Raw genomic sequence first — 25,320 nt, 5'->3', positions numbered from 1 at the left:
ACAGCAATTGGCAATTAAAATATTCCATCTGTTACACTCTATGTTGCTTGTGTAAATGTTTTCCCCAAAATAAGGGCAGATATCTTTCTTACATTGAACTGGGAGAAAGCACTTTTGGTTGAGCAGAATCTTTTATTTGAATAAACAACAGTGAATTAATGTGGCATGAAACTGAAGCTTCAGGTTGAAAAAATTAACGAAACTGTTGCCAACCATACAATAAGCACAAATCAACATTTTTGATGACTGCAAATGTTTTTTGGTGAGCTATGAAATTTGGAAAAATAAATGCTGTGGAGAAAAGTGGATAGAACTTTTTAATCATTATCATTAATAAAGAAACCTTGCCCCAATCTTGCTGAAGTAATTAACAGTAAAATAAATTGCAGTGAATTTTTCAATTCTTATTTTAAAAAGTTTTCACGTTAATGATAAATACTATAAACTTCTTAATAATAAGATCTGTTCAGCTGAGTTATTAAAAATTTCTTTTAACTTACTGTTGTTTTCGTTAACAATTTTATTTAGATTCTTACCCTTCTACTTACCCTATTAAGTTTTTTCTCTGTGATTATTTTCTCTAAATTATTTCTGTTTGAACAAAAAATACTATGGTATGCTTAACTAAGTACTATAGTAAATATAAATTTGTATTAAATTTCTCCTGTATATATATTAAATAACTTGTATTGAAAAACTATTTGAAATGAATTGCTGATTTACTGTTTACTGTAAATCAGTGATTTACTGCTTACTGTAGTCAATTTTGTTTCTGTGGTTATTTACAACGTTTGGCAACAAATCACACTTTCTTAAGCCCAAATTGTGCCAAGATTGTTGCAGAAGATAAGTAAGTACCTGTTAGTTCAATAGAATTTAACATCTCTTCTTTTATAAAGGATCCTCCTTCATCTCATTTGGATTCTGACACCGGCTCCAGAACTCGCCTTTCTACACCTTCATCTTCATTAGAACGCAGTGCAGGTAACACTCCTGATCCTGCACTGGATGTTATCCTAACTAAAGCCCAACCGGCTCACGTGATTGCCTCCGAGCCATCTTCTCCAGCAGCTTCCGACATAAGATTAGAAAGGTATTTGTTTTTGAAGTGTCGGTTTTTCAGTTACATGTCGTAAAATAATTGTATCTTTAATTTAGGTTTAAGCACATTGTTTTTACCACAACTGAAAAATTTTTTATTTTTAGAAAATTCAGGTTAGCAAATTTATTGGCAACATGACAATTTTCTCGTTATATGTTATCTGCAAATAAACGTCCAATGAAAAATATTCTATATTTATTATATATTGGGATTGTAGAAGTAAATCAATTCTGTTACTTAATATAGTTAGTATTTTCTACATGTGATCACTGTTTTAAACTCGGATTATGAGTCTGCAAATTTTTCATTTTAGATAAGTTCTTCCTCTGTGATATATATTCTTCTGCTATTGGTAATTGTAAAGAATTTATTTGTCCACAATATGAATACTGGTTGATTTGTTTGTATTATGCACAATGAAAAAAACTTTTTATATGGACATCAAACAGAGGCAGACTGTTAAAAATAGCACTTGTAGAGATATTTTTTTTGTCATGGAAAACATGGTAATGGAAAGGAGCTAAATAATATTAATCAATCCAAAAATATTTCAATTCTGGCACTTTATTTCTGCTAAATATTTATTAATCTTGTATGACAGGTAAAGGGTGGTGTTAAAGATTGTTTATAAATAAATAGATTGTTTATAAATAAATAATATAGATAAAGTGTTTTGTAAACTTTTTTTTTTTTTTTTTTTTGTTGTTGTTACTTTGAAATTAATTTTGTTGGCAGATGTACCAGTGCCTTATATAAAAAATATTTTGATATGCCTTTATGAAAGCTTTTTTTTTTTTTTTCTTTCTCAAATTACTTCCTTTCCATTGATCTCTCTTTCTACTCACTGCACATTCCCCATAAACTGGCATTATTTTTCTTTTGCATCTGTTTGTATACAAAATATGAGTATGTTTTAGTAGTGAAACAATCTAAATTTTATACAAAAACTACAGGGGAAAAAAAGGTAACAAAATGCAGAAAATTATGACCTGTAATCCATGAAGTTCTCCAGTCCATACAGCTCTTGGTCCTGAGATATGTTGATTATTGGAATTCTACCTGATAATTATGATATCTGACATGTAAATGAAATTTTTATGCAAAAACATTGATTCTGCTTTAATTGAGCCAGTGCACCAAATTTTATTCTTTGTATATAATTTTCATTAAAAAATTAATGTTTTTATTATTTGATTATGAGGCATCATAAATGTAAATAAAATAGTACAAAGGCAAGTGCTGCTGCTATTTTAATTAATGGCATTAATGACTTGAGCTGTTTGCAATCAATCATTGTAGTTTCAGTTGCTTACCTACCTTATGAATTTCTGAGTACCATCGTAAAATCTTTTTCTTGCATCAAAGATAGTATTAGTCTCAAAACTCACTTTTGTGATCAGACTTTTCAGATTATTGCCACCAAATGGTATCATGAGGTATTATTTAAAAGTAAAATTAAATAACTAAGGATTTGTATGTATGTATATATGTTCCTTGCATTGTAGAAAAATAACACCTAGAGCCACCAAATTTTTAATACACATAGTCCTCTACTTGAACATGGGCACCTCAAAGCCCAAATTTCAATTTCTTTTTGATTTATTTCATGTTTTATACAGCAGTTTATCGGATTTTTGTGCAACACTCAGCAATTTGAAAACGAGAAATGGCAACACTATGAAATAAAACATTTAGCACGTTAAACTGTTAACTTTAGCAAAATATAAGATGCTTACCTTTCAGTTTTGATCAATAAACTCAGCTATTACAATACAGTGTATTGCCACTGCCCCAAACAGAATACTTATTATTGCCTCACGCCAGCTTGTTGCTATTCAGTAAAGTGTAAGAAATTTAATTTTGAAATTTAATCTTTCAAAATGCAAACCAGGCAGATTTAAAAGCTAAAAATGCAGCTCAAAATATTTTTTCTGATTTTCAATCTGATTGATTTAAATGAAAATGCGTTTAAATCATGAGCTGTCTAATTGGGAACTAAATATTTTTATGAAATGACACTAGATGACACATTAAAATCACCATTATGTTTTCTTTTTTATGATGACTCTTTTAGGAAGCTAGTTTTTAAAGAAATAATATAGTGAGTCTAAAGGTATGAGAAAAATGTAGCATAAGGGCAAAGAAAGCGATGCTTAATAATAAAGCTAAAAAGACCCCGCTCCCAGAAAAGATGCTAGCAGGAGTAGGTCCAGGAGCAGACTGGTAACCTGCAATGCTGAGTGAAAGCATAAATCAATAAATCCTTTGGTGTGATGTTAAAATTTCCATCTCTTTAGGTTTCTTTTTTTCTTTTAATTTTCTCTCTTTTTTGGGGGGGGGGTATAATATACACGTAATGTTTAAAAAATTGAGTGAATATTTTTTGAGAATACTTATGATCAGCTGTGTCATGATGATGTTGAGCAATATATAAAATTTCGCAGGGGCAGACCTTTTGCTATGCACAGTTTTTTGATATTACTCTGAGATCACTTGTTTTTATTTTTCATCATATTCTGTCCTAAAGCTGCATTATAAAAAAGTGATTAAGTTAGTAAGAAGACACTGTACTATAAATATATAAGTAGTTAGTATAAGCTAGTTAGCTTCCTGGCCTGTAAGAAAGGAGCATGCTATGTTCATGTATTACTGAGAGATTATTTTCAGTAACAACTGCATTATGTAAGAAAATAAAATTTGGAAATTATGTATAGCTTTTTTTTTTTTTTTTTTTTTGGTGATGTTTGCTGAATGTAAAATGTAGCTGCCTACCAAAGGGGCACATTTGATGTATGGGAAACATAAATTTTAATGGTTACTTTCCTTGAGCTTAACACAGTATATGAACAGGTAATGTGAGAAAAAAAAATCTGATGAATAACAAGTGATTGACTCATATAAACTGTTACATTATGTCACTGGAGTCTACTAGGCGATTCATTTAGGTTGGTAGGTACATGGCTTCATAGTAAAAATGCTGTCTGGGATACTCAACTAGATTTCTACTCCTAGATAGCTGTATTTCACCTCAGGATTCTGTGCATCACATTCCTGCACCACAGTGAACAAAATCACAGCTACTCGCCACATTGATAACAAGGATGACATAACCCTGGATGGGCACATTGGGAGCACACACTGTCTTCACACAGTTATTAGCTTCTGCATGATATGTAGCGTTGAATGTTTCACCTCTTCAGCATTGCTGAGGTGCAAGCAGGAATGCAAATTGCCCAACATAAATAAAAAAAGAAGATAAACTTTTTTAATTTGTTTTAATTGTATGTTAAAAAAAATCCAGCAGTCTGAATCTTATCTAGATTGGACCAAAAATTAAAGCTGTTTGTTAACTGTACTAACATGAACCGTTTCCCAAAATCAAATTTTCTTGTGTGAAATATGAATTACTTTAATTCTGCTGAATACTTTGTTATTCGCAAATAATGTGAATATCATACTTTATCCGCCTTTACTGTCGAAGTCAAATTATTTTGAATTTGTTTGAATTCATTTTGCTGAGGGTTTATATACACATATTTAATACCTCATAATGTTATCATATTATTTTTTAATCACTTTAAACATTTCATTTGCATTAAATTTAAGCTATAAAGTAACAGTAGTATAGGTTGGTGGGAAAACTATTAAGTTTAACGTGACTGTCACAGTGTTACTTTATACAGGAATACCTCACTAAATACTGTTAATTGGTACTGCACTAACTGAATCCGCACTGAGAGAAACATTATTTCTGTAGGAAAATTAATTTGTTCCTATCAAATATTATTAGAACAAAAATATGTATTTATCTAAAACTAATGGAAAATCATAAGAGGGTTAGTAGTACTGAGTGAAATTTATTACTCAAATTACTGACCGTTTTATAGTGGTGTCCACACTGAGTGAAACTGTACTATGTGAGGTATTCCTGTAATACTATTTGCAAAATACAAAATAGAAATTATTCCTGTGTGAGATTGTAAACGTCACCATTTCTGTTTTAAATTGAAAGCCTTTAAAGATGATTAAAATGATGTGTATGTAGAAGATATTATATATTTAGCATTTCATGACTGATTTACAAAGAAACTGCTTTACAGTTGGAATTTTTTTTTTTTTTTTTTTTTTGACCACATTATAAAACATTACTTTCTATCCTTTGTTAGATTATCGCCTCGTGTCACCTCAGATCGCATTCAAAATAAATTCAAGCCATTACCTCCACCTCCATCTTCACCTTCTTTAATTCCACTAGCTGACAGTGGAAATATTGATTGGGCTACTTTAGTGGCTTCAGCTACCAAAGGAATTGAAAGTAAGTAAATTATCTTTTCATCTCTTCCCTTCCCTTATATAAAGTGTGATTTAACTAGAGGTAGCCAGAATTCTCTGTACAAAAAATTTTATGACAGTTTTAACCCTTTTACATACAGTTGAGCCCTGCTGTAATGAACTTCAAGTTCATTATAGCAACAAAAATTTGGTTTGCTGTATCCAGTTTGACAGGGGGGAAATGCATATCTCACAAAATGTGTACAAGCTGATTGATGAATTGTACAGAAAGTGAGATTAGCATTCTGACATTTCTCAAAAGATGTTAATAGTAACTTTAATTGTAAAAAATGTTAACATTTAATAACAAATAATATTACATAATGTTAATATTCCCCCCCCACTGTGTTAAGTATCACCATATGAAGACTTAACTGTATATACCCGCATATAAGTCAATCCCCCGACTTTTGAGAAAAAAACTTCGGAAAAACAAATTTGTCACATAAGCGGTGGCGCCAATAAAGCAGTATGCCGATGTACTTGATAAAATTACACTCGCACTGTAGCGAATTTTTGTCTATTTCCATTTTAGCACATGATAAAATTTTAAAATATGTACAAAAGTTTCAAAAAATTTCATTCGATTCCTTCAAATTTCTGATTATATTTTCAGTATTTTTGTATTTTTCTCATTTTATTCTGTTTATTGGGTCAGTATTCTATGCTACATACATAATCTTTTTTAGTATATTTTGAAAAATACTTTTTCTCCCTTCTGAGAAATCATTTATTACTAGCTGTAAATTTTTTAAAATTTTATCTAGGTCTTCCAATTGGGTCAGCTTCTTGGTTGGAAGAAGCTGAAAAGCAATCAAACCTCGACAACAAGTAAGTAAATATGGAAAATTTTATGCTTTGTGTAAATAAGAAGTTTTTGAAACAGAAACTTTTAAGTTATGAAAAAGCTCTCCATTTATATTAGAATTTTAGAAATTGAATTTATTTTTAATTTTTTAGAGTTGAATTGTGTACTGCTGTTAACTAAGTCATAAGTACATTTAAATTTATAGAATTTTATATAAAAAGTTTCTAATAAACATTACTGCTGATTCTGCGAATTTAGGAATGTGTTCTATTTCATTAGCTTTATTTATTATATTTTGGTGTATGTATTATTTGCTTTATTTTCTGTATTCATGAAAATGTTCAATTCTCACACAAATGATTGATATATGGTCCAAAAAAAGTGATCAAAAAGTACAGTGTTATGTACTTTTATCAAGTAGTAGTTAAAATATTTAATTTGATTTATTTTGTGTTTCCTTTAGCAAAATACTGAGTTCAGGCCTTCATCCAGTCTTCAAAATAAATACAATTTCTTTAATTTGTGTAATATTTTTGTGAATATTAATGATCATGACTTAAAACTTATATTGGAGGAATTAATAATTGGAGTAGAGCAACGAACATTTTTTAAGCATAACTTTTAACCTTTGATACTAGGAGGATGGACTACATATTGTATTTCCTCATGTATTTTTCCCCCTGGCTTCTTAATACCAGCTTCTGAAAAGTTTAAAAATATTCACATAATGTTCAACTTCCTCAGTATGGAATGTGGTTCCCAAAAATCAGAATGAGAATATGCTTCCCTGAAAATTAAAATCATTACTTCTATGTAGTGATTGTTTTTACATTATTAACAAAGATAAATTCTTGCAAACTACCTGCAAAGGTCATGGTAAACCTATTGCTTCTAACTATCAATGCCTACCTTACACAAGAATGACCCATAACTGCAAAGTAAACTGAGATTGACATTTGATCTAGAAATTTTCATATTTAGTTGTTTATTCCCTTTCTCTTATTTATGGATGATTTGAATAGGAATAGGTGGGATTCGAGTTACATGGAAGTAGAAATGAAGATATCTTAGTAAATGTTATAATACAACCATAATGTAAGGCGTCGATAAAGAAATATTTTTATTCCTTTACATATATTCCCATTAAAATGTAGTAGTGATTTTCAGACAATAAAATTGTAAAAAATGTAGGAATTCATGGGGAAATACAGTAATAGTTACATTCGAGACTTAATTCCAATAGTTCCTTAACATATGTATTCTTTTAAAAGAAATAAAATTTCTATTTTGTTCTCTGATTTTAAAAGCGATTTGAATAAGCATTATACGATTTATTAAAGAAGTACAGCACTTGTAGAAATGCCTAGTTTAGGAATTATGTTAATTCACAATGAAAATATGCTTCTCAAACAGCCATATACCATATCCTCCATTATTTCCATCAGTATTTTTTTTAGACTGGAAAAATTGCTGATGTTTTTTTTTTGGCACTGGCTTCCAAAGTTCTGCTGTGCGAGGTTAGGAACCCTTGATCCTATATCAGAGATCCACGACCTTTTTCCTACATTGATTCCTTTTAAAGGAATGGTTTTCTTCATCAACCTCTTACATTTTTCTCTATAATGTACAGTACAAAAGCATACTTGTAATGCAAATAATAGCACATGACTCAAAAATAACAATTAGATTAGGAATGTGAACAAAAGTTTTGCAAAACATTGGTTTATTAGTTTGTTTTATTATTTTTATATTATTTTTTAACTTTACAAACATAAACAAATTTTCAGAAACAAAATTACAGATTCTAAAATATTTTTAATATCTGGCATAAAATTCCTTAATTTACTTTTTAAATTGCCTCATCCGAAAACATTTAAGCTGTTTGTGCTTTTTATTCTGGTTTTGTGTTTTCTTATGTTCTTGCATATTACTTTTTATATTATGCTGATTAAGTTGATTTAAAAAAAAAGCATATTAAATCATTTTAGTGTATTATTTCCCTTATATATATTTTATGCGATTTCATCCTTACTACGTGATATATCTTTATATTAATAAAAATTAATTATCAATTTTATTAATTTAAATCGTGGTTGCACCAGTTAATTGAAGGCATGTATTCGTCTATTGACCCCTTGATCATCATTCATCCCCTTTAAAATTTGAGCCCGAGGGGATTAATACTGCTTGCAATGGTTGATCTCATTGGGAAACCCTGATTTGGATGATATTTGTGTCTTGTTGTGATATTTGTGTCTTGTGTCATGTTGGATATAAAAATCTGCCTCATTTGTTAAACACATTTTGAATAAACATTTGCAATAGATTATAGTAATTTTGTGATTAATAAAACAATTTAAAATAGCCATTATAGTTTTATGATTTATAGAGCAGTTTTATAGAGACAAAAATAGTGTTTGATATCTTATTTAAGTGTCTAACCATGAATCTCAAACTAGGAAATTTTATGCTCTGAGACTTTGCAGATTTCATTTCCTTCAACATATGTTCTGAAATGTTGAAAAAAATGAAGAAATGAATTGTAAAGCTTCTTTTGTTTAATATAGGATATAACTTTTGGCTCTTTGGGTTCCCCCCCCCTTGGAAATAAATTTCTGCCCCCAAAGAGAAGTTTAATGGTAAACAGATACAGGTAGATGCTAGGCAAGCACATCTCTAGTACCGTAAATGACTGAGATATTGTTGTACATAGCTAATTGATAAGCTTCTACCACAGTTTAAAATTTTAATGGAGAACACCCTGTGGAGTCCGACCCTTCCTCCTGTACCATCCACCTCTCGAAAGAATTTTTTGCTTGTCTTTGTCACACAAATAGTATATGATTACAAACATCCATGATTTCTCAGGAAGTTGAACCCAGGCCCTTCAATATTGCAGTCAGTGCCACTACCTGCTATCCCATCTGGGCAGCTATAATGTTAAAAAGAATTGAAAAAATAGCACATGTTTATGCTAAATGAACATCATGTGGAACTATTAGCTTGAGCCTTTTAACTCGGATCCGGTCATCATATTTTTTTGTCATTTGTGGTGTATGCCCACTAGAGACCGAACAATAAAGTCGCTGAACACTGGTAGTTCAATCAGTCTGAGAGATTGGGTAGGTTGCATGGCCATTTTCATGGGTTTCCCCATGTGTAGTTTATATACAAGCTAGTTTCTGTTATGAAGTTCTCCATGAAGGCATCCCTTTTTTAGGCAGGTTAGCCTTTCAGTGTTTTGCCTTAGTTAAATGAGCCTAAACCAAACCATTCAAAGTGTATATTTCATTATTATTACAATCCTATTTTCATATTTTTATATTAATCTAAATAGAATCTCAATGAGAGCTTATGAAAGCAGAGATTAAAATAATTAATAAAAATTTAGCAAGAAAAAAGAACTGTTTGAATACTTTTCATAAGCAGTTCCATCCAAAATGCAGTGCAACTTGGAAGGTTTATTTCAAAATGCAGTTAAAGGTGTAATAAAATGTTTTACCAGTGGTGGCCCAGGAACTACATTGCCCTGAAGTAATCTTATGTAGCCTGTGAATACATTTCTCATAAGTTAATTAGCATGGTTATGACACTAACTATTATGGCAAGAATTTGAAGAAGAGTTTAAAATTTTAACAATTTTGAATCCAATTTTCATTACTATTAAAAACGAAAGGGAATAACACCTCAGAAAATCTACAAATTGAACTTATTAATCTACACTTAATGTAAATTTTATTCAAAGATTTGAAGGTACAGATTTAACATGTTTTCACTCTTGTTAAAAGACAAATATTTTCAGTTATGAATTTATGCGATAAGAAAAATCTCTTATTTAGGAATACATTTATATCTGAACAGTTGCTCCCCCCAGTTCAAAACTAATTTTAGTCTAGAAAAAGAATCAGCCTGACTAATGAGCTCCTGCGACTTAAGGTAAAAATATTGTCTCTTAATTTTTTTTCTTTCCAAGGTTACAGGCTCTATCAAAATCAAAATTTTATGAGCTTGAAATTATAGTAAGAAATAAAGAAGTTTATAATTATTTATGTATAAATGTGTTTTTTCTGTATATGTGAAGGAAAAAATTAATTAGTTAAAAGATAATAGTAAGTTGTCATTATTTTTTCTCAAATTATGTCCTCCTTGAACATTTTTCATAATTTGTTTATTTTAAGTAAGTAAGTTAGTGGTTAATTCAGTATACAGTACAAAGTCTGTAATCCGGACGTCCATTATCCCAAATGATCTATAATCCGGACCTCAAAGCCACAAAATTTTTTTTATGTGTATGCCTCACTCATGCGCGTTTAACGTTACGCGTGTTTAGCACAAAAAACGAAGCAACTTAAACAACTTACATTGAAAGAAATGTTTAATAAAGTAATAATTTTTTTTTTTTTTTTTTTTTTTTTTGTAAATTTTGATACCTTTTAGATCAATTGCTCTTTATTTCATAAATTATGGTTTCATAGTTTTAATTGTATAATTTCTGCATGCCATCTTACCAGATTTAAATTGATGATCTATAATCGAGAAAAACCTTTAATGCGGAATTGCTGAAGTCCCGACGAGTCCGGATTGCAGACTTTGTACTGTATTAGAATTATTCGAAATTAATCTATCTAAAAAGTTAGTATTTAGCTGCTTTGAATAGGTTTGAATTTCAAAGTGTAACCAAGAGAAATTTCTTTTAAATATCAACCTTTACATTTTAGAGAGAATATAAATTGGAATTTTTTCTTTGTATGTAATATTAATTTAGTAATAGATATGTTTAAATATTTTCTGTTACTAATGTCATTACTTCTGCAGCTTGGGATCAAGAATTCCTAGTGTTCAAGAGTTAGAGGCTCTACTTTGGAAAAAGCAACAAGATTTAATGGAATCAAGAATTCCTGATGTTGAAGAATTAGAGGCTCGACTTTTGAAAATGCAGCAAGATTTGTTAAAGGTATGTTTAAGAAATTACTTTGTACTGGGTTATCTCCTAAGATAATTTCTTTAAATGCTTTACATGATTTTGCTGAGTTATGATATGAACATTATTTTATTTTCATTGCTAATTAGAAAGCCTGTGATTTGTTTCTTAATATGAATATTGCTAATAATTATTGATTATTTCTAGTCCCCTAAAATAGTTATCATAAAAAAGAGAAAATATGTGATGATTTTAAAAGAATCCAGCTAATGTAATTTTATAAAAGTATTTAAAGTTTTTAATTAGATATATCTTGAATTTTTATTTAAATCAGTTGAATTTAGAAATAAAAAATATCATTATGAGGTTTGTTTATTGCTTTTAAATCACTTTGTTATAATTAATCAGTCACAGACCCATTAAATTTGAAAACTGGATCTTATGCTTTGGTGAATGGTAGCAGGAGTTTTCTTAGTTGTGGCTGTGGCAATAGAAGACATTACTTTTAACTAGTTTATTGATTAAATTTGAAAGATAAATATCTTTCTCTCTGCTGAATGGCAACACTGGTGTGTGGAAGATTTAAAAAAAAAAAAAAAAAGTTTTATTTCAGAAAGTGGCAACAGATTGTTTTTGATTCACTGAGTTTGTTAATAAAAAAACATTAAATTTGCATAAAACATGAAATAAACTAAATTGAGCCTTCAAGGTGCAGCTGTCTGTGTAGAGAAATGTGTTTTCATAATTTGATAGCTCTAGGTGCCACCATTTTTCCTCAGTGCAAGAAACAAACATATATTCATACATACATACAGATTCTTCATTATTTAAATAAAACTGATAATATGAAATTTTTTTAAATGTGTGAAGGCATGTTTTTCATGAACCTGACTACTAAATAGTCATTCATAATATTTGTATTGCTGTTTATCTTTGTTTTCAGCAGCGCTGCATGATTAAATCAAACGCTTAAACAATTATAAGGATTTAAATGTGTCTTCTTTAATTTGGATCAACAAATTTAAATATAGTTACACTTTTTTCAGCTTCTTGTATATACTGTATTCTCTTGTATCGTATTTTTTTTTTAATAAAAAGAGCAAATGAAAATGAAGGGTGCAGTTTTTATGTGCAAATAATTAGAATGTGTATTTAATGACTCTGTATAAAATCCATTGTTGTCAGGTGAATGTTGCATAGGATTGTACTAGTTGTAGTTCCAAGTCATTTGAAGCAAAATGTCTGACAAAGGATTTAACTGCACTGCACATTTTAAACTGCAAGTTCGCCAGTTCTCTGAAGAAAATGGGAATTGCAGCACGTCATTTTAAAGTAAATGAATCTACGGATAGTCAAAATAGTTGCTTTAGCTGCTTTCATCCTTCCAAAACACACAAGGAAAAAAAGAAAAAAAAATGATGGACAAGCTATCTGTAGCTTATTTCTGAGGTAAAAATTAAGGGTGTGGCTTATACATGCTAGGATACAGTATTTCTTACACTTAGCACAAACACTTTGTTCCTTTGTGCATAGTACTTTAATTCACACATGAAAATTTGTTAGATTGCTTTTGTAAGTTTTAAAATAAAGCATTTCAGTTTTCATTTTGAACAAAAGCAGTTTTATTTTCTGCACTACCCATCAATTCTGAAGTAGTCTGTGTTATTAAATTTCTTGAATTTTTTTTTTTTTTTTTTTTCCCTGGTACAGGAACAACACCAAAAAGCAAATTTGGAACATGAAGTTTTACAGTTGAGGGAAGAAAATCAGAGGCTGCAGGAAGAATCCCAGTCTAATGCCGTTCAAATCCGTAAATACAGAGAATGGTTTTTACAGACACGAGAAGCCCAGTCATAAAAAAGAAGAAAAAAAAAGGAAAAGAAAGAAAGCTAGAAAAAAAACTGTCTTGTTTTTAATCCCCTGTGCCACCATTCCAAAAAAATCATGGCTGAAGTGTTTTGAAATAGTATTATGAAGTACAGTGGGTGAAATATAATTGTGATCTTTTTCAGAGTTGTCCAAAGATTAATTGTACAATAATTCCTAAGCATAAAACTTTTTTCTTTTTTCCACATGAGCTCATAGAAGTATGTATATATTTTTCATTTGTGTGTTGGCTGTTGCCTTAGATTTTTAGATTGCAGTATATATTTAATTATTGATTAATATTTTTAATAAGATTAAGTTTCTTAAATTATTTTATGCATTTAATCCTTCGAGCAGCATGGCTTTTTGGTCTTACTGATGAAGAGCTGTAATTAAGCAACATTTATTAGCTAGATTTATATAATTACTAATTTTGCTGTTTGTTTTCATAACCTTCCAATCCTTAGGGTAACAAACTAAAATATTTAAAAAGAGCAAGTTAATATATACAGGAGGTTGTGGATTTACAGCTGCTGTTCGGCTGGCCAGCGTGAAGTTGATTTGGTCCTTTCTCAGTGTAAATAAAAAAATTAAATAAATCACTTGCTATGGTCCTCATAATAATTGTTTTCACTATTTCTAGTGGCTGGGCTGCGGTCATTTTCAACTGTTGCTTCAACTGTACTTTTGATATGACATTTTCATAAACATTGTTAGCTTAGACTGAACTGTTTGTTTTTTCTTTTGGTTATAAATTTAATGATGTATAAAATTTCATTTTTATTTTTTTTATTTTTTTTTTTTCCAACCCTGTTAATTTGTGTCCATAAGTGTCTGGCCTAGAAAGAAGTTGGTTTAATGTTGTAAAGAATTAGAATAAACCCTCCACAGTCAATTTTTTTCTGGTTCAATTTTTCCTGTTTTCTGTTCTTTCTTCTTGTTTAACCAAACAAGCTACCCATAGCTGCCAGGTCTCTCCATTTTTTAGGGAGACTCCTTGCTTTTCTTCAAATCTCCCAGTAGATCATTGAATCGCTCAGTTTTTGATTTTTAGATTTCACTAAGGAAAACATTTTTCAGCAATAAATGGAATTTATTGAATTATAGAAACTTAAATTATGCAAATTGCATTACCTTACCTTTAGTGTGATTTTTCAGAATGTTTTCTTCTTAAATTTTATATAATCTGTATTGTGTTTTTTATTACATTGAACTGATCTTTCTAAATTTTTCTTATTAAAGTTCCATCTGTCTTAATGTGCTGTAGACTTTTATATTAAGATTCAAGCAGTCTTTAATCATCTAATATTTGCATTTAACACATTCTTTGCCAAATGTGATATGGTGTATCTGTTCGCACACACCAAGAATACTTGTAGCTATGAGACACACTATGAGAAACTCATAGCCAGCAAGCAAACTCAACATGCCAAGTATTCTTGTGGATAGCAACAAATGCATTAATTTTATTTTATTCAATATATGGTACAATACTAAGATTATTCACACAAATATGATTACATTAATAATTAATTTAATTTTTTTTTTTTTTTTTTTTATTTATTTATTTATTTATTTAAAGGTATTTTAATAAGTAAAGTTTCACTATTTTGGATTTTCTCGACATAAAAGTCGAATATAATTAAAAAATGAAATTTGCCAAAGAACATAAAATTTAGAATGTGTAATTTAATTCTCTTATAAATAGTTTAGTAATCTGAATCATGCATTATAAAATGAATTAAAGTCAGTTTGGAGTTAATTTGAAATAGTGTTTCTGTGCAATGTGAGAAACCTCCTGGTTTTTTTGAAAAAATATCTTGATTTTTGAAAACTTTCGAGGCTGATAGGTATGAATTATATATTGTAGATTAATTAATCACAGAATTATATGAGCACAAAGGAAATGATTTGCAGCAAAAAGTAATGCAAGTGTATTGACTTAAATGCCAAGATGGTGCATTAATTGTGAGTTATGCATGGTGTTGCCAATTCTAATACATGCACTAAATTCAGTTTTGTCACTTCAACACTTAATTTTGGGGGGTAAAATTTTTGACAGAATGTGCCTTTACAAAAATACTCATAACGTTAGTCGGATAGCTGTAAGTCAATGACCACCTGAACTGAGTGGCTGTAAATTTCATGACTGGATAAGAGTAGTTATGTTGCTCAGAAGATTAATTAAAATTTTTATGTTATACTTAGTTTAATATATTTTTACTTTTATGTGTGACATTCTAAACGACTCAGTGTGATATATGCCAAAAGGACTGTGTAAAGTAGTATAGTGATAATTTTATTTGTATTTTATAAAACTGAATTTGTTACTGTAGTTATACTGAATCATGTTGCATTATTGGAAGATAGAATCTTCATATCTTATCTGAGCAGGTAAGGCTGCTATCAAATCTAAACTATTACAAGCAAAATGTATTGGTGGCTTTGAAAAGATTATTTCCTTTTTCATATTGAAGCATTGAAGAAGATATAAACTAATATAAATTTTATGCCCTGTAAGTGCAAAATATATTTTTAAATATTTCCATTAAATTGGTATATTCTAGACCTGTGACCATGTTTGGAGTATTTTTGTTTATAATATGTTTGGTGACTTCCCTCCTCTTTAGTTAGACTGTTGATTGTCTTAATATTAGTTGCCATGCATTAATTAATCATTCCATCAAATAAATATTATTAACTAAAGACTATTAATATTAAATCTATAATAGATTTCATGCTTAAAAAGTTTCTGAGGATTAGGTGTTCCGTAATAAATAAGCAATAAATAAGGTCATGCTTTAAGAACTATGCAATATTTTGTAATTCGAAATTTTTGAAATCGAGTTTTATTTATATTATTTTTGTGAATGAAAAGTTCCCTGACGATTTTCAAAATATTCAAACAGTTTGATCACATTTCTCATTCCTGATTTTGAACAGTGGAAAGTTCAGGTTTATCACTTAATATAGTTGACTATGTTAATCTTTTTAACATTCCTATATCTTTAGACCAATAAATCATTTTTGGGTAAATAGTATGATAGTTTTATATTTCTAATATATGATTTTTTAACATCTGTTTAACAGTTTTTATACTTTTAGTATATAGTTTTATTATTATTCTGCCATCATTCATTCCTTTCAGTTTCTTTATGTTTTCTAATGTAATACTTTCTTTTAATAAGTTAACTTATTTAATTTTTCTGTGTAAAGTGAGAAGAAACAAGAATATGCTTTTAGTTGTTTTACATATATCAAAGCTGCCAACTCTCCCGCATTATCTTCACATCTCCATTCTCCCAAAAGATCACTGAATTCCTGGCTTTATTTTTTTGCCAAAGAAAATATTTCCCAGCAATAAATGAAATAATTTGTTTAATTCATGGAATTAAACAAATTCCATTCCCTCACCTATAGTGATTTTCAGAGTAATTTGTCTTATTCAATTTTATTTAACTGAATTGTATTTATTATTATATTTTATTGATCTTGTTAAATTTTATTTGATTTGAGAAGTCTTAATCTACTGTAGACATCTGTAAATTTTTATATGAAGATTCAAGCAATGTTTAATCTGTTAATATTTAATTTTACTTCTGTATACTGTACATTACTAAGTTTATCAACACAAATACTATGTAGGTTAATTATTAATTTGATTTTTATTTTCCTCACAGAATTTTCTTGTTAAAAAAACTGTAAGAAAATTTAAAAATAAAATTAGCCAAAAAGCATATACAATCTAGAATATCCAGTAGTGCTATCATATGAATTAAATTACAGATAGATCAGTGATCTAACCATGCATTATAAAATGAATTCATTTGAAGTAGTGATGCCTCCCTGTTTTTAAGATTTCAAGGTTGGCAGCTGTGATATATAAAAAATTTCATAAACATGTTATCAAAGAAGAAACTTACTGTCAGTTTTGTTCTTCAAAATTAAAGGGCCCCTTCCCCCAAAAAAGTTTTCATCTTTTTTAAATAATTGAAGAGTTTGTTACTAACTGAAAGCTATAATATATTTCTGCATTATTTCCTGACTTTTTGTCAGAGAATTTTGTTCGTACATGTCTTTTTATCAAGGAAAAATCTTAGCTGGAATGTCTGTTTTCTGAAAAATGCATACTTTTCTTGTTTATTAGAAATTTCTTTAATAAATTTATGGCTTGCCCTTATATTTTAAATGGTTTGTAATGCCTCTTTTGTAGTACTTCAGAAAATATTTATAAAAATTAATGAATTGCTTGATTTCTGAATTTTTAGACTTACACACATATATATATATGTATATATATATAGTTTTATTATTAGTATCTTTGTATGGAACAATTTTGAAAGCAATGCACATACAAAGTATAATTTAAAGGATGCTTTTTAATTCATTCATTCATTCTTCCTAGAGAAATAAATGATATTGAGTTGTTGATATTTCATAGAGCTAAAAAAGTTTGCTTGCCAAAGCTAATTAATAAATATAATTTGTTTTGATTAAATTCCAAAAAGAAAATTATTTTTTAATATCCTTTTTTAAATTGATTAGACATTTAAATTTTGGGAACTTCTGAACTTCCATACTTAATATTGAATTAAACATGGAATTACATATTTTTAATACTGAATGTGATATTGGATAATTATGGTATTAAGTATTTAAAACTGAGTATTAATGGTACGCAGTACTGACTGTTCAGTATTTAATATTTCACGGATAAAATTGGGAGTAAAAATTAATTTTCAAATTAATAAATAGATTTAAGCCATACATATAGTCTAAATATTAGTAATGTAGCAATAAACATATGTGTTCCTGTGAAAAGGCAATAATCAAAAATAACAGTTTTATAACCAAAAATCATAGATGATAAATTTTATTGATGTTATGTAACTTGTTGGTGAAGATTATAAATAACTGTTAATGAATGTGGTAAAGAAGTTGCTCATAAAATGATATACTGCATATATGAAGTTTCTTCTAAGAGCATCCTGGTTTAGTAAGTTTACTAAAAATATGATAAATATGATCAGTTTTAATTTTATTTTATGAATTACATATATTATTTTTTTAAGTTTTCCATTTTAAAAGAATGTTCTATAAATAATGTATTTTTATATAAAAAGGCTTCATGTTACAGTTGCTTTAAAATCATGGTCAATTGAAATATTTTATTACTTTTTGTATAAGAAAATTGTGTGTGTATGTGTTGTAGGGTTTTGCTATGTCTAGAAGCTTATCTCAATGTCTTGCAGACTGTACTCGACTGAAAAGTGAGTTACCCCTTTAGGCTGAAGCAAATGACAAAATCGAGGAATGTTTAAATAATAACTTTTTTATTTAACTCTTTAAATGGGTAAAAGGCACTGTTTGTCCTACAGATGAATCACCGCTACTTGTAGGTAGTTAAAATAAGGTAAGGTAAAGTTAAATTCCAATGTAGGTAATGTAGTCTGAGACTATACACAGAAATAGGCTATTTCAGCTGGCTCGAGGGAATTATAATGGTGTGCATTTTAAACTTTGGCTAACAAAATGCTGAAGCCAAAATAAAACTTTGGCTAACAATAGTACTTTGCTGCAATGGGAGGGCTACCAAATGCTCGAATTTTAAAACATTAAAACCCTCGCCTTAAATATACAACTAATTTGCATTCTAATGAGATTTGCAGAAGAGAAGTAAAGCTTCAAAACATAAGTGCTTAATTAACGCAAAATCCTTCAGTGTATTAATTGCATGTCATCTGTTATGTTTAATATTTTAATTAATTTCTAATTGTAAATTTCACAAGAATTTTTTTTTAAGTAGTCGCTTCTTTTTATATCAATAATATGTTTAATTTTTTTGGAAAGAAAACATAAAATATATATTGTAGCTTGTAACATTAGGCTTTTATGTTGTGTTGTTTGAGCTACACTAATATTAAATTTATTTTTTTTTTAAAACTAAATATTTATGGCAAGTACTGTATTTTAAAATTTAGAAAAGTAATTTTTGCATTAGTCCTGTGCCAGATTAAAATAGAACAAAGTTGTTGCATATCGCAAAAAAGCAATGTCTCTATACATTTTACATAATTTAATTTTTTTTTTTTTTTAAATTTTGCATTTAAAAAAATGATGTGCCAAATTGTAAGCTGTATCAGGATTAAATTTCTCGGTTTAATGTCCTTATTTATCATGAATTGCAAGGGAAATAGCAAGAATTAAAAACCTAAAATATGATACTTGCTTTAAATGTTCGAATTTCTGTTTTATAATAATTGTATTTGTGTTTATGTACCTTAAAAAAGTTATACTTTCATTATAATTAGTAATTTATAATACTAGATATCATTCATATATTGTAATCAAGGATTATAAGTTTAGTTAGACTTGTGCTGTAACTTTTCAAATTACTGCAACTCTGAAATTAAGTAATTGTTGCATTTTGTTCAAAGTAGTAAAAGTAAATTTCTCATCAGATAATTATTCACCATAGAAACAGTAATTCTGTGGATTATCAATAACCGTGAAATAAAAATAAATAACAGTTACTGTAAAGAATGGGTCATCATGAAAGTGGGTTTTTTTTTTTTTTTTTTTTTTTTTTTTTAATATGTAGATAATGTACAACAGAACACCGTCATTTGCTTTTTAAAGAAATGTATTTGTTATGTTTCCTTTATTTTGCATATATTATTTATTTATCATTTATTGGAATTTGCAGCTCCAATCATGTATAACACATACTATGTAAAAAGAATCATTTTTATACATAAATTTGCATTTACTAGTTTTCAACCAGCTTTTGTATTTAGTGTTTTGTTACCTAGTCAATGCTAGAATCTATGATTCTGTATATAGTGTTTAATTTGTGTAAATAAAAGTTATAGGAAAAAAGTACTTTTTTTTTATTTTGATCATTTATTATTTAAAACGTAGTGATTTACTCTCATTGTGATATGAAAATTCACATATTACTGTCTATTAAAGTAACTCTTGTGATTTTTGTTCTTTTTATTCATTTAAAGCAAGTGTCCAAATAATAAAGCGTAACTGCAGACTCTTCTGGTTTTTTAACACATCTGCCAGTAGATAATTAAATCTCATGGTTTTTTAATTTTTTTAATTTTGAAAGCAAGTATCGAAATAATAAAGCATATCTGCCAACTCTTCTGGTTTTTAACACATCTCGCAGTAGATTATAGAATTTCATGGTTTTTAATGTTTTAGTTTTACCAAGGAAAATGTGTCCCTGTACTAAATGAAATGTATTGAATTAATGTAATATAAATTCTACAAATTCTCCTACTTCTAGTGAATTTCAGAATAATTTTTTCTGTAAAATTTTATTTCATCTAAATTGTATTATTTTTTTCCTTAACACATTTTATGATCTTTTTTTCACTAAATATTAAATTTTTCGTATTAAAATTTCTTTTAATCTAAAATATCTCGCACCTCTATAGACATTTTTAGAACTTTATATGAAAAGTCATGCAATGTTTAATCAGTTAATATTTGTATTTAATTTTATTTTGCTTCAATATATAATGCGTTATAAAGTTTATCTGCACAAATACTGTATTAATTAATATTATGTACGCATGAGTTCATAATAGATAGAATACACCGAGAACTGATGATAGCTTGATAAACTTTATTTTCCCAAAAGAAACGTTTTACAGTTCTGAAACTTTCTGTAGAAGTGCTCGTACAGCTCTTCTGTATAGGGCTAGCAAGTCAGTAGTTACCACTTCAAATTACTAATAATGTTAGACACAATGCAAAATGCATCCAAAAAGCGAAGGTCGCGCAGAGATCTCTCAATATTCCGAAGTCATTTGTGAACAAAAAACTGAAAACTGATACTTTGTTCGGGCTTATAGTTTTCACCTGGCGGCCAAGAAATTTCTAGTACCTTCCATTTCTCGAAATTACTGGAAGACTTATATGGTTAAAGTTTTGCATATAAGGCTCTGCTAAGACAGTGATATAAATGTTATACCTGATTTAAGCCAAGTTTTATTGCTAGATAACCAGACCTTGCTATATCACAAAAACTGGTTTAGGGGTTTTGGCATAAAATTCAAAGTTTTCAACTCTATGCCAATTTCGTATAAGAGTCGACCAATCGAAGCAAACATTTAGCAGGAACGCTGAAAGTTATTTAGCAGGAACGCTGAAAACACATCCACACAATGCATAAATTTAGCTTCTCTAATAGGGTATGGTTTAGACCCTTTCTCGTTAGGTGTGAACAAACTCTTGCATTTTATGCTTATGACTATTCTTCTGTGACATTTATGCCACTGTCTGAATGGAGCCTAAGGGCCGGATATGGTTACAGTTACATATAGTGATCAATTAAAGTCATATATGGACCGGACCAAATGGTCACAAAGTTTGGTGATATCTTGACAGTTTAGGAAGTGAGCTATGTACCTCAATGTAGACTTGCTCCTGTAACTTTATTTTTCCAACAGAGCTTCACTTTCTTCAGACTTTTCAAGTAATATTTTTCAAAATTCGTAAAAATACTATTTTCATCATTTTTGAAAATTAAATTTTCATTACCTATTAAGAATTTTCTCAAATAAAAGTGAAAGAAGTTGTTAAAGAACATAAAACTTGGACTATCTTATGTATTTTATAAATCCGTTTTATACATTTATGTATTTTATAACGAGAATAATATAAATTTAGTAACTTAAATCATACATTATCAGTTTCGAGTTCTTTTGAAATGGCATCGCTATGCTGCGTGAAAGCTTCCCGGTTTCTTCTTGTTTTCACGCCAAAAATCTGGTTTTTCAGATTTCAGGGTTTGCAGCTATGATAAAGTACAAGGGTCTTCTTCCCTTCCCCCCTCCAGTCTCAGATGGACCACAAAAAATGACAAATGTCAAGAACAAAATTTATTTATTTCCAAAGTTCTGCACCAGTGTGGTTACTTTTTGACAATATTGCTGTGAAGTTTTGGGCATTTGTCAGACTGATGTACGAGCTTTCTGATGCTCCTTTCAAAGAATTTTGCTGCGAGTGATGTGAGATGAGCTTGAACATAGTTTTGAAGCTCCTCATTGGTTTGGAAGCTTTATCGGCCTTCATGAAGGGAGTAAACCATGAGACTTATCAGTCAGCTCAAGGATGAGTTATCTTTCCATCCTTTGTGTTTCTACTATCAGTCTTGTAATTACCTGTGGTAATTTTAAAGAGACATTGTCAAGACTTCAACTGTGCTTAATGAGGATTTTAGCACTGTTTTATCCATTGTTTCTGAGTTTACCGAAAATATCTGCTCTAGAAGTCATTGGTAACTTAATAATGAGAAGTTATTCAGATGCATTATACTGAACAGTATCAGCTGGATATATTAATGTACATCATATGTGCTGTATTTGCAGAGTTCCTGTGTAATTTTCAAGTTCATAGTAGTCATTTGTGTTATTCACTTATTTACAGTTTGTGTATGATTCACTTATGTATAGTCTGCCTTATCAATCATTCAAAATTGGATGGCTCTAGGTACCGATGTTTTATCACAATGCGAAAAACATAAATACATTTATGCAGATTCTTCATTATTTAATTTCTTCAAATATAACGCAGGGCGATAATATTTGGTGGCAACAGTTTGAAAAGTGAAACGGACATTCAGAGTGATTAGACTCAAAATTGCAAAAGGAAAAAAATAGTCCCACAGAGACAAAGCCGCTTTGGACTCATAATCTAATATATAATATATGTAATCTAATAATTTACATTTAAAATCACTAAAGAAATAAATTTTAATATATTTCTTTAATTATTAATTACTGTAATCATTAATTATTTTAATGATTTTATTAAAATTCTTCTTTCCTGAGGGTCTACGGTAGGGCTCTGGCTCATGGAGAGCACTATATCCAGTATATCAGATTGTTCGAGCCTACTTAGCTGATGAGTGTACTTGTTTGGAGCATGAATGCAGATAGGGTTGGTTATTGGAAATATACTTATGTAAAATTTTTCCATTTGCATTGCTGTGCCTGCAATTCGAGGAAACTTATTTGGCATGAGATGGATTGTAAATAGCACAGAAATTTGAGTCCACAGGGAGTATGACATTAACAGTCACCAGTTCACAATTCTGAAGTCTAACCTCTCGTAAAAGGCATGAATAGAGATTATTTTTCACATGAATGATGACTCTTCAACCTGGTGGCTAAGTCTGCCACACCGATAAGCATGGTAGTTAGGAATGAGTAATCTATGGCATAGCTGAGCATGCATTTCAGTTAACAGGTCCAATATCAGTGTCGTGCTCTGTGAAGAAATTCTGTAGTTCATGAAGTCTGCTGAGGAGCCTGCAGGTGTTCCAAGCTGCGAAACGAATGTTGCTACATGTGCAATGAAATTATCCATGATCAGGGGCTGTAGTGTTAGATTCCTTTGTTGTCGTTAATGTTTGTTGTTGGGGCTGTAGTGTTAGATTGTAGTTGTCATTAATATGCTTAACCCGTTCAGGACGAGTATCGCGTATATGCGATGCAACGATTCCATGCCTACTAGCCCAGGTGGTTCTGCTCCTACAAGCCCAGCGTCACGTATACGTCATTAAAACGGAACGATTTATTTGAATTTTTAAAAGCTGGTAAATGGAGCTAAGTGATAATTATTTTCACATGGGTTGATTCATACGGCATTTGACCTTCATGTACTGGCATTAGTTTCTGTTTTGTGCTTCTGGTTTTGAGAGATTGAAATAAACAAACTGGAAATCACGGCTTTTTATAAGTGCACCCATGAATTAAAAGGGCACAGGCATTTTTATTTATTTCGTTAGGGTTTTCTTCTTCTTTTTTTTTTTTCCCCATATTTATTTTGAAACCTAACATAAGCTTTCTTGGTTAATTTAAAAGTAACATTGCAACATTATTACAGAAGGGGAAAGACTATCAGCTTTCTCGACACGTAAGGTACCAATCACATGTTTCGGCTACTCGGGACAATTCAGGGAAACAGACGTAGCTAGGTTACCCCTCTCACTTACTACGAAGACTTGAACGCCAAACAGTAATCAATTATCACTCAAATTGGGATCACGTGATCCTTCAGAAGCAGAACTTTCATCTGATTGGTTGTCTACCTGGGACCCGAGACATTTTCGATGAGGTTTGAAAAAAATCCTGCATAGCCGCAACATTATTTTCGAAGCTAGGTGGGACTTCGCTTCCAGCAGGGCTCTTTTTTTTTCTAGGAATGCTCCCATTTAGGCCAGTGCTACCAGAATCTCGTTTCTCAGAAAAGTCACATCTAGCATTGACTGCAGCCATATGTGATAACCTCTTAATGCGTCTTGCTCGCATATCTCAAGAAAGAGCCAGCGTTTTTGTTTTTCTTACTCAATTCAATAGGTCATTATATATAATGCCTTGAATGGTCATTATGTATAATGACATGGGCATTATATTTTGGTATATAATGTATTTACATATAATGTATATATTAACGTGATCAGTAACGGATATTCCGCCAGTGGGGGTCTTTCCTTGATCACTATCCGGTCATCGTGGACACTGTTTTCGATTTGGAAAAACAGGAAGTTTTCTAATATAAACCTGATGTCACACAAGGTTTGAGGATGAAATATTTTCGAGTTTCTTTTGAAGAAGTTTTGGGACATGTGTCGGGGTTATAGTCAGTTCTATTCGGTTAGCCATGGCTAAGACACCTTACTTAAAAACTCAAAAATGTGTCCAAAATAACTGAAAACTATACTATACTTTTCCGTCTAACTGGAGGACAGTTTTCGAAAATTTACGTTGACGGAAAAGTAATAAAGGTAGGAGAAGATGCGTTGTATGCGCTAAAACCAAGGAAAAGCGAAAGCAAACAACGTATTTTGGGTGTGAAATATGCAATATAGGACTGTTTGTCATTAACCGTCAGTGTATATAGCTTTTGTAACTATTATTTGGAAACTTTTGTACAACAATCTACAGCTTTCACAATAAATATACCACTTGTTGTATTCCCCTATCGATCTTTGTTTTTAAGATATTTAATTTTAAAATGAGGACTCGCTAGACACCTGTGTATAACACACATATTAAAAAAAAAATTGGAGCAGAAAATTCACTTTTGCGTTAAGTATAATATAATAATAAATTGCGAAACAAATTGGTGCTAAACTAAGACTAGTCGCATTTTCCCGCAAATAAGGAAAAATTCATCCACGCTTTCATATTTCGAAAGGAAAGGAGAGAAAAGGAACCCTTTGATCAACTAACGGCACACACATTTGTTTTTTCCTCCTCTTCGCCTTTT

The 25,320-nt window shown here is 29.9% G+C and overlaps 1 protein-coding gene across 2 annotated transcripts in view; it reads left to right on the top strand.

Moving 5' to 3' along the window:
• Positions 1-19,911, top strand: part of LOC118193303 (signal-induced proliferation-associated 1-like protein 2) — a 251,828-nt gene extending 231,917 nt beyond the window's left edge. For both annotated transcript variants that reach the window (XM_085823912.1, XM_085823913.1), the window contains exons 21-25: positions 900-1,093; positions 5,269-5,417; positions 6,202-6,265; positions 11,058-11,196; positions 12,874-19,911. In XM_085823912.1, coding sequence (XP_085680038.1) covers positions 900-1,093; positions 5,269-5,417; positions 6,202-6,265; positions 11,058-11,196; positions 12,874-13,020 — 693 coding nt within the window. In that variant the 3' untranslated portion in view covers positions 13,021-19,911. The remainder of the gene's footprint in view (positions 1-899; positions 1,094-5,268; positions 5,418-6,201; positions 6,266-11,057; positions 11,197-12,873) is intronic.
• The last annotated feature ends 5,409 nt before the right edge of the window (positions 19,912-25,320 follow it).

Source organism: Stegodyphus dumicola, chromosome 9, assembly GCF_044657685.1.
Source record: "Stegodyphus dumicola isolate Sdum_Otavi_A_Nest chromosome 9, ASM4465768v1".
In the NCBI taxonomy this organism is placed as follows: Eukaryota; Metazoa; Arthropoda; class Arachnida; order Araneae; family Eresidae; genus Stegodyphus; species Stegodyphus dumicola.
Note: the sequence above shows the minus strand (reverse complement) of the source record. Positions and strands in the feature narration are given on the sequence as shown.